The following is a 16,799-nucleotide window of genomic DNA, read 5'->3' as shown; positions in this document are numbered from 1 at the left end:
TCGAGCTTTTTATCCCCGATTCTTCTGCCAATCTCTCCCTGACGGGCGGTCAGTCCGCGGGGCGAGAGCTGCCGCCTGCTGCCATGAGTCGCGTCCTGCAGAAGCTGCCGCCGTGGGGGGGCTCTGGCTTTCACTGTGTTTATGGGGGCCAGGGGGGTGGAGCAGGGATTCTGGGGTGACCCTGTATGTGGGACCGGGACGGGTTGATTGATTGGACCACAGTTTCCCAGCAGAAGGAGGTGAGGTGGAGAGAAAATGAAGGAGGGGGGGCTGTGGTGACAGGAGGAACAACATGATGGAGCAGTTCAGTTCCTGACCGTCCTCCAACACCTCAGAGGCCGGGGGGGGGGGCAGCTGTTTACACAGTTGGTGCTTTAAAGAGCGATAAAGTTGGGTAAAGGCAGTTTACCCAACTTTATCAGGCTTTACTTATTCAGGCTTTACTGAAGGGTGGAGGCGGCGAGCCGAAGGGTGGAGGCGGCGAGCCGAAGGGTGGGGGCGAGCCGAAGGGTGGAGGCGAGCCGAAGGGTGGAGGCGAGCCGAAGGGTGGAGGCGGCGAGCCGAAGGGTGGAGGCGAGCCGAAGGGTGGAGGCGGCGAGCCGAAGGGTGGGGGCGAGCCGAAGGGTGGAGGCGAGCCGAAGGGTGAAGGCGGCGAGCCGAAGGGTAAAGGCGAGCCGAAGGGTGAAGGCGGCGAGCCGAAGGGTAAAGGCGAGCTGAAGGGTAAAGGCGGCGAGCCGAAGGGTAAAGGCGGCGAGCCGAAGGGTGAAGGCGAGCCGAAGGGTGAAGGCGGCGAGCCGAAGGGTAAAGGCGAGCCGAAGGGTGAAGGCGGCGAGCCGAAGGGTAAAGGCGAGCTGAAGGGTAAAGGCGGCGAGCCCTGCAGAGGAAGACGCCCTCCTTGACTCCGCCTTCTCCTTCCAGCGGCCGGATCATCACCCTGAGGTCGTCCCCTCCGAGTTATTTTCATTCCTCTGACTGTTAGGAGCACTAAAGTCACCGTGAGGTGGACGGTCTTTGTGTTTCCCAGCGATTCTGGGCTTGTTTAGGAGCCAAAGCTCGGTACCTGAGCGCCGGGAAGGTGGACGATCCGCTCTGCCTCCAGAGCTTTAAATTAAACCCGAATTATTAAGTTAAACTGTTAAAGTTGTTCAAACCACAGTTGAAATCAGTCTTTGCTGCAGTGAAGTTGGTCTGAAATAGATGTGTGAGCCTTGGAGGGCGTTAGTTCAGCTGTGACAGCGTGGCGCTGACAGGTGAGAGGACGCCAAACGGCCGCCAGCACGGCCCTCACATCCTGTGCTGAGTGAAAGCAGCAGGACTTCTTATTGGACCCCGGATATGTCACGCCAAGCAGGCTCCGCCTGTCACCAGCTGTGCACGGCTCCTCACAGGGCTGAGCTGCAGGCGTCCCGAGCCGCCGGGCGTCCCGAGCCGCCGGGCGTCCCGAGCCGCCGGGCGTCCCGAGCCGCCGGGCGTCCCGAGCCGCCGGGCGTCCCGAGCCGCCGGGTCTGCTTTCTTTTACACGTTTGGTCGTATTTCTTCTCTTTTCGTCTCCAGTCATCGTTCGGCCCTCTTTGACCTTTACTGAACATAGACTCGGCTGCTGCCACCATCCCTCCGCCCTGCGTCAGCCTCCAGCCGGAGCATCCTGAGGCGCTCCGGGTCAGGATGGACATATTATACTTCTGGGTCTGGCCTCCGCCCAGCTCTGACCTCAGCTGACTCCTTTCTGGGGAGCTGAGGAGGTTCTTTCGCTGCTTCCACCGACGGCACAAAGTTCAGTTTCTGCTCTGATCAGCCTCAGACTCCCTTCCTCCTCCTCCTCCTCCTCCTCCTCCTCCTCCTCCCCTCCTCCTCCTCCTCCTCCTCCTCCTCCCTTCCTCCTCCTCCTCCTCCTCCTCCACATGTTTTTTTCTCGACCAACTCAATAGCAGCGTCGCCTTGACACAACCTTCAGCAGCACTCTGCTCTCAAATCAAAGCACTTTGGGAGTCTGCTGAGAATATCCCCATTTAATTGACTTATTATCATCAAAGAGGCTTTTTCTGCACTTCACACAGAAACACACGAAGGCTGAAGCTGTTGATGTGAACGATGCAGACGGGGAGCAGAAAACGAGCTCCTTTAGCTACCTTGAAGCCACTCAGTGGACTCTTGTACGGTGCTGATGGTGTGTTTGTGTCACCAGGGAAGAAATGAGCCAATGGCAACAACTCCAGCCTGATTCCTGCCGACATTTCCCTAAATTCTTTCCTGGCGAAGTGTTTCGCAGCGTTTGGCCGAGGCTGACATCTAAAGTCTACTGATGGAGATCAGCTGGTCGTTCTGGTCCATTTGACTGTGATAAATCCAGCAGATGGGAGGCGAAAAGTCTTTAAAACTCTGCCAGAGAGTTGAAGGTCACATTGCTCGGTGTAAGCCTATCAGCTGTGGCCTGCTATTAGCATAGAGATAAAGTCTCAGAGCTGAGCTGAGCAGGGAGGTGGAGGTGGATCCAGGGATTTCTGAGGTTTCTGGGTAAAAACAAAGAGTTTGACTGACTGACAGAATGGGAATTACTGAGGGGGGGTGCAGCACTTCAGCCGGCTGGACTCAGGAGTGACTCCCCAAACTGAGACTGAGAGGCGGGTGCAGCTTTGCTGCTAATTGACCCGACCGAGTCATGAAATGGAATGGATTGCTGAGCAGATTTGTGATGAACCTGTTGTGTTTGCAGTGGGTACCGACCCAAAGGACTGCTAAACATCGGACCCAAATGACTGCTAAACATCGGGCCCAAATGACTGCTAAACATCGGGCCCAAATGACTGCTAAACATCGGGCCCAAATGACTGCTAAACATCGGGCCCAAATGACTGCTAAACATCGGACCCAAATGACTGCTAAACATCGGGCCCAAATGACTGCTAAACATCGGGCCCAAATGACTGCTAAACATCGGGCCCAAATGACTGCTAAACATCGGGCCCAAATGACTGCTAAACATCGGACCCAAATGATTGCTAAACATCGGGCCGAAATGACTGCTAAACATCGGACCCAAATGACTGCTAAACATCGGGCCCAAAGGACTGCTAAACATCGGGCCCAAATGACTGCTAAACATCGGGCCCAAAGGACTGCTAAACATCGGGCCCAAAGGACTGCTAAACATCGGACCCAAATGATTGCTAAACATCGGACCCAAATGACTGCTAAACATCGGGCCCAAAGGACTGCTAAACATCGGGCCCAAATGACTGCTAAACATCGGACCCAAATGACTGCTAAACATCGGACCCAAATGACTGCTAAACATCGGGCCCAAATGACTGCTAAACATCGGACCCAAATGACTGCTAAACATCGGACCCAAATGACTGCTAAACATCGGACCCAAATGACTGCTAAACATCGGACCCAAATGACTGCTAAACATCGGGCCCAAAGGACTGCTAAACATCGGGCCCAAATGACTGCTAAACATCGGGCCGAAATGACTGCTAAACATCGGACCCAAATGACTGCTAAACATCGGGCCCAAATGACTGCTAAACATCGGACCCAAATGACTGCTAAACATCGGACCCAAATGACTGCTAAACATCGGACCCAAATGACTGCTAAACATCGGGCCCAAATGATTGCTAAACATCGGGCCGAAATGACTGCTAAACATCGGACCCAAATGACTGCTAAACATCGGGCCCAAATGATTGCTAAACATCGGGCCGAAATGACTGCTAAACATCGGACCCAAATGACTGCTAAACATCGGACCCAAATGACTGCTAAACATCGGGCCCAAATGACTGCTAAACATCGGGCCCAAATGACTGCTAAACATCGGGCCCAAATGACTGCTAAACATCGGGCCCAAATGATTGCTAAACATCGGGCCGAAATGACTGCTAAACATCGGACCCAAATGACTGCTAAACATCGGACCCAAATGACTGCTAAACATCGGACCCAAATGACTGCTAAACATCGGGCCCAAATGACTGCTAAACATCGGGCCCAAATGACTGCTAAACATCGGGCCCAAATGATTGCTAAACATCGGGCCCAAATGACTGCTAAACATCGGACCCAAATGATTGCTAAACATCGGGCCGAAATGACTGCTAAACATCGGGCCCAAATGACTGCTAAACATCGGACCCAAATGACTGCTAAACATCGGACCCAAATGACTGCTAAACATCGGACCCAAATGACTGCTAAACATCGGGCCCAAAGGACTGCTAAACATCGGGCCCAAATGACTGCTAAACATCGGGCCGAAATGACTGCTAAACATCGGACCCAAATGACTGCTAAACATCGGACCCAAATGACTGCTAAACATCGGGCCCAAATGACTGCTAAACATCGGACCCAAATGACTGCTAAACATCGGACCCAAATGACTGCTAAACATCGGACCCAAATGACTGCTAAACATCGGACCCAAATGATTGCTAAACATCGGGCCCAAAGGACTGCTAAACATCGGACCCAAATGACTGCTAAACATCGGGCCCAAATGACTGCTAAACATCGGACCCAAATGACTGCTAAACATCGGACCCAAATGACTGCTAAACATCGGACCCAAATGACTGCTAAACATCGGACCCAAATGACTGCTAAACATCGGGCCCAAATGACTGCTAAACATCGGGCCCAAAGGACTGCTAAACATCGGGCCCAAATGATTGCTAAACATCGGACCCAAATGACTGCTAAACATCGGACCCAAATGATTGCTAAACTTCGGGCCCAAATGACTGCTAAACATCGGGCTCAAATGATTGCTAAACATCGGGCCCAAATGACTGCTAAACATCGGGCCGAAATGACTGCTAAACATCGGACCCAAATGACTGCTAAACATCGGGCCGAAATGACTGCTAAACATCGGACCCAAATGACTGCTAAACATCGGACCCAAATGACTGCTAAACATCGGGCCCAAATGACTGCTAAACATCGGGCCCAAATGACTGCTAAACATCGGACCCAAATGACTGCTAAACATCGGACCCAAATGACTGCTAAACATCGGGCCCAAATGACTGCTAAACATCGGGCCCAAATGACTGCTAAACATCGGACCCAAATGACTGCTAAACATCGGGCCCAAATGACTGCTAAACATCGGACCCAAATGACTGCTAAACATCGGACCCAAATGACTGCTAAACATCGGACCCAAATGACTGCTAAACATCGGGCCCAAATGACTGCTAAACATCGGACCCAAATGACTGCTAAACATCGGGCCCAAATGACTGCTAAACATCGGACCCAAATGACTGCTAAACATCGGACCCAAATGACTGCTAAACATCGGGCCCAAATGACTGCTAAACATCGGACCCAAATGACTGCTAAACATCGGACCCAAATGACTGCTAAACATCGGACCCAAATGACTGCTAAACATCGGACCCAAATGATTGCTAAACTTCGGGCCCAAATGACTGCTAAACATCGGACCCAAATGACTGCTAAACATCGGGCCCAAATGACTGCTAAACCTCAGATAAAAGGCCTTTTTGACAGGCTAATGCTGCCAGTTTAAGCTGTTTTTAAACCAGCTTAAACCTTGCTTTCCAGCTCTGTGCCTCAGACAGAAGCAGCAGGTGAATCCAGATGTTGTCCGATGCAGCTGTGGTCTTAATGAACAGTTTTAATGTGTGTGAATGTGTGTGTGCTGCTGGAGGATTTATAAGCCAGAGAGAGATGAGAACAGATGAGAATCGATGAGCTGCATCACCGGGGAGGAGATGCCTCTCCCTGCAAACTCATCCCGAGCAGCACCCTCTGTAGCAGGCCTCCCACATCAGTTCTGCTGGTGCACGGTAGCTGGCTGCAGTATCCAGGTCAGTGCGCACGTGCGTGCGCGCTCTCAGAACTCTACCTGCACACAGCTGACCCACATCGGCCTGTTTATCTTGGCCGAGGTGTGTGTGGAGCTAAATGAGGCCTGCAGAGCCGACAGGGAGGAGAATCGGAGCAGATTTCAGGGTTCTGAGGCCCGTTCAGCTCCCTGATCCCTCATCAGTCTGACCTTTGACCCTGCTGGTGTGTTGAACTGCTGTAACAGAGCCCAGAGCCTCATAAGTCTGACCTTTGACCCTGCTGGTGTGTTGAACTGCTGTAACAGAGCCCAGAGCTTTCCATTATCTGAGCAGCAAAGTGAAATAAAGCTGCATCTGTCGCATTGTTTCGGATGAATCCGTCAGCTTCAAAGCAGAAGAAGAAGTGCTTTTCTGGTTGGATCTGTGGCGCCGAGTCACAGCGCTGCGTCTGAAATGAGGCTTTCATCCCGTTTGTAAACGCCCACTCTGACACCTACTCGTGTAAAATGAGTGGAGATGTAAAAATAAAGCGTGTGAGAGTCATCCGACCGGAATAGCAGCTGGTGAGAGCAGAGGTTCTGCTGAGGCTCTGCTGAGGCTCTGCTGAGGCTCTGCTGAGGTTGGGATGAGGTTCTGCAGAGGTTCTGCAGAGGTTCTGCTGAGGTTGGGATGAGGTTCTGCTGAGGTTCTGCTGAGGCTCTGCTGAGGTTCTGCTGAGGTTCTGCTGAGGCTCTGCAGAGGCTCTGCTGAGGTTCTGCAGAGGTTGGGATGAGGTTCTGCTGAGGTTCTGCTGAGGTTCTGCTGAGGTTCTGCTGAGGCTCTGCTGAGGTTCTGCTGAGGTTCAGATGAGGTTCTGCTGAGGTTCTGCTGAGGTTCTGCTGAGGTTCTGCTGAGGCTCTGCTGAGGCTCTGCTGAGGCTCTGCAGAGGTTCTGCAGAGGTTCTGCAGAGGCTGTGCTGAGGTTCTGCTGAGGCTCTGCTGAGGCTCTGCAGAGGCTCTGCTGAGGTTCTGCTGAGGCTGTGCTGAGGTTCTGCAGAGGTTCTGCAGAGGTTCTGCTGAGGTTCTGCTGAGGTTCTGCTGAGGCTCTGCTGAGGTTCTGCAGAGGTTCTGCAGAGGTTCTGCAGAGGTTCTGCAGAGGCTGTGCTGAGGTTCTGCTGAGGCTCTGCTGAGGCTCTGCAGAGGCTCTGCTGAGGTTCTGCTGAGGCTGTGCTGAGGTTCTGCAGAGGTTCTGCTGAGGTTCTGCTGAGGTTCTGCTGAGGCTGTGCTGAGGTTCTGCTGAGGTTCTGCTGAGGTTCTGCAGAGGTTGGGATGAGGTTCTGCTGAGGTTCTGCAGAGGTTCTGCTGAGGTTCTGCAGAGGTTGGGATGAGGTTCTGCTGAGGCTCTGCTGACGCTCTGCTGAGGTTCAGATGAACGCAGCTCTGAGGTTCTGCTGAGGTTCTGCTGAGGTTCTGCAGAGGTTGGGATGAGGTTCTGCTGAGGTTCTGCAGAGGTTCTGCTGAGGTTCTGCAGAGGTTGGGATGAGGTTCTGCTGAGGTTCTGCTGAGGTTCTGCTGAGGTTCTGCTGAGGTTCTGCAGAGGTTGGGATGAGGTTCTGCTGAGGTTCTGCAGAGGTTCTGCTGAGGTTCTGCAGAGGTTGGGATGAGGTTCTGCTGAGGCTCTGCTGACGCTCTGCTGAGGTTCAGATGAACGCAGCTCTGAGGTTCTGCTGAGGTTCTGCTGAGGTTCTGCTGAGGTTCAGATGAAGGTTCTACCTGGACCTGATGGTCTGCTGCTGAGGAGGCCGCAGCAGGGGGGTGTCACCTGGGAGGGAAAGTTCACGGGCCGAGATTCTGAACACTTAACCAGGTGTGTGCACGTGTGTGTGTGCACGTGTGCGTGTGCCATGTGCACGTGTGCGTGTGCACGTGTGCGTGTGCACGTAGAATGTTACCCAGCTGTCATTTTCAGTCTCACAGCTGCACCCAAACACACGTGAGCAGCTGCTGCCAGCTGGCAGCGTCCGTCAGGTCTGAGCTGGTGGTCTCCGCCACACACATGCACGTGCACACGTACGTGCACATGCACGTGCACCCCCCCCCCCCCCCCCCCCCCCCCCCTGTTGTGCTGAGGCCGTTAACATGAACCACATTAGAAAGGCTTGACAGCAACATTTTAGCTGGAAGCAGAGTTGATGCACATCAGAGGTTGAATTCTGACGAAGTGAAGCAGAGTTCTGCTGAGGAGGAGCAGAGTTCTGCTGTGGAGGGGAGCAGGAGGAGCAGAGTTCTGCTGTGGAGGAGCAGGAGGAGCAGAGTTCTGCTGAGGGAGGAGCAGAGTTCTGCTGTGGAGGAGCAGGAGGAGCAGAGTTCTGCTGTGGAGGAGCAGAGTTCTGCTGAGGAGGAGCAGGAGGAGCAGGAGGAGCAGAGTTCTGCTGAGGAGGAGCAGGAGGAGCAGAGTTCTGCTGTGGAGGAGCAGAGTTCTGCTGAGGAGGAGCAGAGTTCTGCTGTGGAGGAGCAGAGTTCTGCTGAGGAGGAGCAGAGTTCTGCTGAGGAGGAGCAGAGTTCTGCTGTGGAGGAGCAGAGTTCTGCTGAGGAGGAGCAGGAGGAGCAGAGTTCTGCTGAGGAGGAGCAGAGTTCTGCTGAGGAGGAGCAGGAGGAGCAGGAGGAGCAGAGTTCTGCTGAGGAGGAGCAGAGTTCTGCTGTGGAGGAGCAGAGTTCTGCTGAGGAGGAGCAGAGTTCTGCTGTGGAGGAGCAGAGTTCTGCTGAGGAGGAGCAGGAGGAGCAGGAGGAGCAGAGTTCTGCTGAGGAGGAGCAGAGTTCTGCTGAGGAGGAGCAGGAGGAGCAGGAGGAGCAGAGTTCTGCTGAGGAGGAGCAGGAGGAGCAGAGTTCTGCTGTGGAGGAGCAGAGTTCTGCTGAGGAGGAGCAGAGTTCTGCTGTGGAGGAGCAGAGTTCTGCTGAGGAGGAGCAGGAGGAGCAGGAGGAGCAGAGTTCTGCTGAGGAGGAGCAGAGTTCTGCTGAGGAGGAGCAGGAGGAGCAGGAGGAGCAGAGTTCTGCTGAGGAGGAGCAGGAGGAGCAGAGTTCTGCTGAGGAGCAGAGTTCTGCTGAGGAGGAGAAGGAGGAGCAGAGTTCTGCTGAGGAGGAGCAGAGTTCTGCTGTGGAGGAGCAGGAGGAGCAGGAGGAGCAGGAGGAGCAGACCTCCTCCTACCTCGGTGTTCTTTCCTGATTTTCTTTCCTGTTCTCTCTCCTTCTCTCTCTGGGATTCTTTCCTTTTCGCACAACTTGCAGCGTTCTAATGATCCTCCTGAGCTGAGCAAAGCATCGCGGCGTCTCCCTCATGAGCCGTTATCCTGCGCCCACACGTGCACGCCCACACGTGCACGCCCGCACGCACACAGTGAAAGCGCTGATGCTTCTGAGCTCCTCAGTCTAATCAGAAGTGGACGAACCCCCCCTCCATTTTCCTTGTTTATGTATCTCTCAGCTCAGCCTCAGATTAAATCTTTTTGGGGAAACACGCTGAGGCCCGCGGGCCCAGAGCCCGGAGCCCGGAGCCCGGCCCGGATGAACGGTGCTTTCAGGGCGCGCCTCTTTGATCTCGGTGAAGGTCACATTTCGCCGCCTCCTCGCCTCTCCTCTCCCGGGTGAAACAACACGGCAGCTCTCTCTGGATGTTTGGGGGCCGGCTGGGTGGCGGAAGCTCTTGTTTTCCATAAAGGATTATGATGGATAAGGATCTTGTTTATGGAGATAATAAATGTCTTTCCAGTCGCTGCAGGTTGTGTAGAAAATAAATCCTCCTCATTGTGTTTGTGGAAGGTGGGAGGTCCGGAGGCGCCGCTCCGCCTCCAGCGTTCCTGGAGTCTTTGGAGGCTTCAATGATGAATGATTTGATTTGGAATTCATTATTTTTCCTGTTTACTCCGCAGCGAATGGAAAAAAACAATGAGCCCTTTGAATCCTTTTCCAGGCTCACCTTAACTCCACCCGTCCCTTTTCCAGGCTCACCTTAACTCCACCCGTCCCTTTTCCAGGCTCACCTTAACTCCACCCGTCCCTTTTCCAGGCTCACCTTAACTCCACCCGTCCCTTTTCCAGGCTCACCTTAACTCCACCCGTCCCTTTTCCAGGCTCACCTTAACTCCACCCGTCCCTTTTCCAGGCTCACCTTAACTCCACCCGTCCCTTTTCCAGGCTCACCTTAACTCCACCCGTCCCTTTTCCAGGCTCACCTTAACTCCGTCCTTCTGCTCCCTGAACTCTTGTTTTTTGAGGCAGGTTCACATCTGCTTCCAGCTGTTCGTCACTCCCTGATTGTAGCGGAAACGTCCGCCTGCAGCTGTTATTCCCCTCGGCTGGAGCTGTTATCCTGTATAGTTCTCCTCTGCCCCCCCCCACCTGCATCACCACACTGAGTTGGATAATAAGGAGTCAGTCAAATTTATTGTCTTTAGTCTTCAAGCTTCAACTTATTGGACGGAAACTGTTTCAGGATGAGAGCTGCAGTGATTGGTCATCAGTTGGCAGGAATTTAGTTTTAATTTGTCTCATTTGTTCATTGATCCAGCAGATAAGAGAGCGACAGGAATGAGTTCCACAGCACTTCCATTGAGTGTAACCAGTTTAAACGCCTGCTAAGACGATTCTCTTCTTTCCCTCTGTTGGACCGTCAGATGTTCTGTGCTGCAGGTACCGCCACCTGCAGGCTGCCCGAGGATGAGCCTGAAAGCCACCTGAACACGAGGCGATGGAGCTGCAGGTGGTGCTGGGCTGAGAGGGTTAAGGCTGGTTTGGTGTGTGACTGAAGCTCAAACATCAGCAGATCTACGGGCCGCCGGCTCGCTTACAGACGGCAGAACGCTTTTTGTCCGCTTTCAGCTCAGAGCTCCTGATAAAACCCGATAGTGGACTGGATAGTGATAAGATTGCCACCTTTCATGTGGGAGATCTGGGTTCAAATCCCCTCCATGAAAGGTACTACTTGCAGTAGGGGTCCTTAGGCAAGGCCCCCTAATCCTAAACCTAACCTCCAGCAGGGGTCCTTAGGCAAGGCCCCCTAAACCTAACCTCCAGTAGGGGTCCTTAGGCAAGGCCCCCTAAACCTAACCTCCAGTAGGGGTCCTTAGGCAAGACCCCCTAACCCTACATGCCTACCTGTAAGTCGCTTTGGATAAAAGCATCTGCTGAATGCATAAAAACATAAACATAAACCTGATAAATGGCTGCAGACGCAGGACTGAGTTCTGATCAAACACAGAGGCCAGGTGTGGATGAGCTTTGGACCACAGTTAGAATAAAGGTCCATATTTAGGCCGATAGACCAGGCTGACTCTTTGGTTTTGTTTGGCGTGCTGAGGCGTTGCACAGCTGGATGCACACCTGGATGCTGTGTGAAATGGGCCCCGAGGCAGTGAAGTTAGCCGGTTTAGGCATTAAAAACAGCTCGGTTAGGTTTAGGAAAGTCTGAAGTCGACCACGTTAGAAATCTCCATTTTTTTCCGTGCTTTTTTGTCTCTCTTTGCTCTTTAAGTGCTTCATAACTCACAGGAGTTTTTAGGCTGGGCGGGTCCACTGTTGGCACGACTCTCTCCTCGCCGCCTCATGGTCACACATACGGGTCGTTCGCGGCAGCTAACGGGGGAGCCGCCGCAGACTGGATGCTGGATTTGCTTTGTGATTGATTGCATTTCTGGGTTTGGATTATATTTTTCTGTAGCTGAGCTTTTTGTTCCAACTGCTGCCGAGCTAATTACAAAAGTAATTACGAGCGCGAATGCAGATTAATTTGAATTGACTCCAAAGCAGATTTCAGAGGTAGCACAGATTGTTCAGGCACAGAGGTCACAGCTCTGAAATCCATCTGAAAGAAGCCACAAAGACACACATTCCTTCTCTCTGGCTCTCTCCCACACATGCTGTGGAAGAACAATGCAGACTTCTATCCTCACATCCGAAGAATTATCTCTGTTTACACGCTGCAAAGCAGCCTGCGTGAGAGCGCCCGCTAACAGCCTCAAATGGGCCTAATCTCCGTGCTAAATGTCTAAATCTTATTGTGAAGATAAACACAGTGTAATCCAGAGTTTCAGAGACTCCAGCTTCCCCAGAGCGTGAGGAACAGCAGATTTATGCTAGGGGTGAGCAGTCGTGATATTTGTGTCCGCGGTGGCGTCAGCGGCTTCCTCAGGAAGGCGGCCATTTTTAGAAAAACTCCCCTGTCTCTGCCAATAATAGAGGCATCAGCTGAGACTGTGAGGGAGGGGGGGGGGGGGGGCAGAAATGTTGACAACATGTCCGTCTCCCTGATTAGCTGCTGTGTGGGAAACGCCGTCACTATAACTGCGTCCCGGGGGGGGTTCTGCGTCCTCATTGGTCGCTGAGGGGAATTCCAGCCGTGGAATTTCCTTACAGGTTCAGACGGGCCCTTTCACACTCCTGCTGCTGTGTGTGGAAGGCAGGTTTCAGACAGACTTCCTGCTTCCATGTGGACTTAAATGTGTGGGTTCCAGGGCTCACGGGGCGGTGAGGGGTCGGGACAAGGCGCCACTTGAGGTTAGCTCAAGCTTTTCCATCAGCAGTTTGTCGTCAGGATGCCCCACCTTCCTTAGAAGAAGGCAAAGGGGAACGGGCTGCTGTTAGCTAAGGTTTGGGCTTAGCTTCTGTAGAAAGTCTATCTGTGGGATGCTGTCCTCTGAGCAACAGGCTCTAACCGTTTAACTGGACCTCCATCATGTGTCTGTGGTGGTGAAGTGGACCGGTACTGCTGCACACATGTTGCTTTACTCTCTGCTGCAGGTGGCTTCTTCTTCTGTGGACCGGTTTCTCACCTCTGGGTCAAAGCCCGGGAACAGCTTCTGTCTTTCAGAGCCACACCGACTGGTTCGTGTTGGTCTGACTTTGGGCCGACATGTCATTTAAACGTCTTCTTTTAGCTGGACTGAAACAGTATTTATTTCAGTTTGCAGGATTCCAAACACAAAGTTTAAGGGTCTTAAACTTCCTGAGATGTGAACATTTCATATCTTTTACTCACAGCACTGCATTAAGCTCGATGCAAACTAACAGGAAGACGTCTTATCCAGTCGTAGTTTGGATCCATCCAGATTAAAAGTGACAACAAACTGTTAGAGCAGAACCACGAGCCCCCTTATGGCTCTGCTTATTACACAGTTATTACTGGTGTCTGTTGGCATTGTGGCCTGTTGTTAACACCAAATAGGAAATGCATCTGCAGCTTTCTATCTATAGGCCTCCGTGAGCAGTTTTCACATTGTGTTCTGTGACTGACGCCCTCTCCGCTGCCCCCCCGCTGCCCTCTCCCCCGTTTCCCCGTGCACGTACCACCTGGTGGAAGAGGTTTATTTATAAATGAAAGCTGATAGAGGAGTGTTTGTGAGGGGAAAAGCAGATGCTTCATACGCTGTAAGAAAAGCCTGAACATGTTCTGCATGTTTCAGCTAAATCAGAGCAAAGAGCAACTTCTCTTTCTCAGGTTTTACAAACCAAAGCTCTGATCTGATCTTATTCAGAAGCAGAATCTGAGATGTTTTTGGACAGATGGCGTCTCGGTATTTTGATGTGACACCTCACTCAGTTCTTTGTAAAAATGACCCACAGTCCACCCGATTCCTGTCGTTTTAAAGAAAGAAACTTTTAAAGAAAGAAACACGGTCTGAGACACGGGCCGAAACACGGTCTGAGACACGGGCCGAAACACGGTCTGAAACACGGTCTGAAACACGGTCTGAAACACGGTCTGAAACACGGTCTGAGACACGGGCCGAAACACGGTCTGAAACACGGTCTGAGACACGGTCTGAAACACGGTCTGAAACACGGTCTGAAACACGGTCTGAAACACGGTCTGAGACACGGTCTGAAACACGGGCCGAAACACGGGCCGAAACACGGGCCGAGACACGGTCTGAGACACGGGCCGAACCCCCTCAGCGCCACCTTTGGGGTGAATAAATCTTTGTTTGTGAATGACAGGGCGGGAAGGAGCATGTTTTGATGTGGACGGAGCCGTAAACTGTCCCTAACTGTGGCTCCGGCTTCAGGCCAGCTGTTTCTCCTCCAGCTGTGGGTGGAGGAGGCGGAGCGAGTCTGTAGGTGCTGAGGTAATTACAGCTTTCTGAGCATTCCTCGTCTCCATCCCTCATTCTGTGTTGACAGCGCTTCTTCATGGAGCTGCAGAGACAGCGGCGACACTCCCCCGCCGCCGCCGCCGCCATCTCTGCTGTGAGCAGGCAGGCTGGGTTTCTGATGGCTGGCTGACAGCCAGGAGATGAATCAAGTGGCCTTGAAGGAGATCTGAGAGCAGGTTGGGTGTATCTGAAGCCTCTGAGGGAAGGAAAGGAAGAAGTTTCTGATACAGAAAGCTGTGCAACATGTAAAAAAACACATCCTGAGACCAAGAAAAGCTATGAAAGAAAGAAAAAAAGCAAGATGGAAGCACAGAAAGACAGCGGTGAGAGGAAGGAGAGGGGAAACCGGAGGAAGCTGCCCCCGGCACTGCAGCTGAAGGTACCCAGCATGAAAGGAGAGGAGCTGCTTTCAGAAGGTTAAAACTGAAAACCGGTAAAGTGCAGCTAAAGGAGTTTAAGTCTGACTCCGTCTGAGAGGACTGATGAGAGTTCAGAAGCTTCAGCGGAGGGGAAGCCTCGCTCAGGTGGTTAAAAACAAAGTTCAGTGCAGGAGGTGGTGCTCTGCAGGAGCCGGGCGGAGCAACAAAGAGGCTCTTTCAGCCGGTCCAAGCCTCCGAGGAGGCGGCTTGTTGTTGCTGGGGAGTCCTGCTGCGATTTCACTTTCTCCAGCGGTGCAAAGTGGAGTCACAGCGGGGGTCTCCCTCTTTCCCTGACTCCTCTCTCACTCTTTTGTGCCTTCTTTCAGTCTCTAACTGAAACCCTCGGGGGAAATCATTTGTGCACACACACACGGGGGGGGGGGGCTGTACGAATAACAAACCCTGAGCTCGGACGCTGACACACACTCGGTTTGACCCCCTCTCACAATGGAGAAGGCATGCATTCATTAGAGGGCCAGAGAGAGCTCTGACTGCTTCACATTGTTGGTTAAAAGCGAAAGTCACCTTCACCTCCCTGCATCACCTCTTTCACTCATTCCTTCCCCAGACTCCAGTCATCGATGAGCATCAGATTCAGACCAGATTCCCCCCCCAGCTCGGGTTGGAGGGGGCTGTGAACGTTCCCTCCTCTCACCTCTGTCCTTCTGTCTGTTTGTCTTCTCACAGATCTCAAAGGCGCTCGGCACAATGGGCCCCCGAAACCTCTGAGGGACGAGCAGGAAGGACAAAGGAGAGAGGAGGTGGGGCAACAGAGGAAGGCGCCGGGAGGGGGAGTTGAAAAGAGGGATTTGCTTTATCTGTCGGGGGTGCATGTTCCCCCCTGAGACCCTCCGCTCCCACTTGGACATCCTCCTTTTTACGTGTTTTCTGCATCAGTGACAGGCAGACAAAAGGCAAAGAATGTGCAATAAACTAGGTGTGGGGTGGCCGAGGGGCAGCAGGGGCCTGGATGTCAGACTACCCAGGACTAGAGTCTTGCTGCTGGGCTTGGTTCTCGCCACGGCGTGCTGGCTCCCTCCGCCGGCCCGTGCAGAGGAGATCAACATGTTGGGTGACATGGCGCTGATGGAGGCAGGTGGAGAGGGCGAGGCGGTGGGCGGAGGCAAGCTGGAAGCCTCCATGCACTCCTCGCTGCTGCGCGACTTCCAGGAAGTGACGGAGGGGCTCCAGCTGATGGATGCCGCCGACGCCGCGGCGACTCGGCAGAAAGCGGCGCCGCCCACGGCCTTCCCAGACTCCTCGGCGGTGGTGGGCCGGATCTTCCAGATCAAGGTGCCGAACAAGATGGAGGACATTTACGGCGGTGACGTTGCCAAGGTGAGTGAGAGCCTGGAGTTTTCCACTTTTACTAAATACTTCATGTTTAAATGTTCCTGCATTCATTCTCACTCTGACTCCCACACAGTCGGGCCGTAAAAACCTTTAACAAGATTCACTTCAGAGTAAATCAGTTTGTTTAAAGTTTAAAAGAGACGGGACATCGGGTTCAGATCCGTGGTGATGTCCTAGTATGACATCATCTCCTCGCCGTAAAACAAACCTGTTTCCAGGCAGTTCCTCTCAGCAGGTCCACAGCTTCCATCTCTCTCTGGATGGAGCTCCATCCGAGCCTGACAGGTGGTCCTGTTCTTGGTGCTTTGCCGCCATCTTGTGTTGTTACTAACGTGTTATTACCAGCTGTTGGTTTCACTCGGATAAAGCAAAAGAGGAGCAGAACGGCGGCTCAATGGTGCAGCATGTTGGAGACGCTCAGTCCGTCTCTGGGGCGACTCCTCGGTGCTCGGTCCGTCTCTGGGGGCGACTCCTTGATGCTCGGACCGTCTCTGGGGCGACTCCTTGGTGCTCGGTCCGTTTCTGGGGCGACTCCTTGGTGCTCGGTCCGTCTCCTTGGCGACTCCTTGATGCTCGGACCGTCTCTGGGGCGACTCCTTGATGCTCGGTCCGTCTCCTTGGCGACTCCTTGGTGCTTGGTCCGTCTCTGGGGGCGACTCCTTGGTGCTCGGTCCGTCTCTGGGGCGACTCCTTGATGCTCGGACCGTCTCTGGGGCGACTCCTTGGTGCTCGGTCCGTCTCTGGGGGCGACTCCTTGATGCTCGGACCGTCTCTGGGGGCGACTCCTTGGTGCTCGGTCCGTCTCTGGGGGCGACTCCTTGGTGCTCGGTCCGTCTCTGGGGCGACTCCTCGGTGCTCGGACCGTCTCTGGGGCGACTCCTCGGTGCTCGGACCGTCTCTGGGGGCGACTCCTTGGTGCTCGGTCCGTCTCCTTGGCGACTCCTTGGTGCTCGGACCGTCTCTGGGGGCGACTCCTTGGTGCTCGGACCGTCTCCTTGGCGACTCCTTGATGCTCGGACCGTCTCCTTGGCGACTCCTTGATGCTCGGACCGTTTCTGGGGCGACTCCTTGGTGCTCGGA

The 16,799-nt window shown here is 53.5% G+C and overlaps 1 protein-coding gene across 1 annotated transcript in view; it reads left to right on the top strand.

The window, feature by feature from the left end:
- Window positions 1-16,799, top strand: part of dag1 (dystroglycan 1) — a 45,859-nt gene that overhangs the window by 11,593 nt on the left and 17,467 nt on the right. Inside the window, exon 2 of the mRNA XM_072381358.1 lies at window positions 15,054-15,704. Within this exon, the coding sequence (XP_072237459.1) occupies window positions 15,288-15,704 (417 nt within the window). The 5' untranslated portion in view covers window positions 15,054-15,287. The remainder of the gene's footprint in view (window positions 1-15,053; window positions 15,705-16,799) is intronic.

This window comes from Leuresthes tenuis, unplaced genomic scaffold, assembly GCF_036924035.1.
Source record: "Leuresthes tenuis unplaced genomic scaffold, fLeuTen1.0.hap1 SCAF_3, whole genome shotgun sequence".
In the NCBI taxonomy this organism is placed as follows: domain Eukaryota; kingdom Metazoa; phylum Chordata; class Actinopteri; order Atheriniformes; family Atherinopsidae; genus Leuresthes; species Leuresthes tenuis.
Note: the sequence above shows the minus strand (reverse complement) of the source record. Positions and strands in the feature narration are given on the sequence as shown.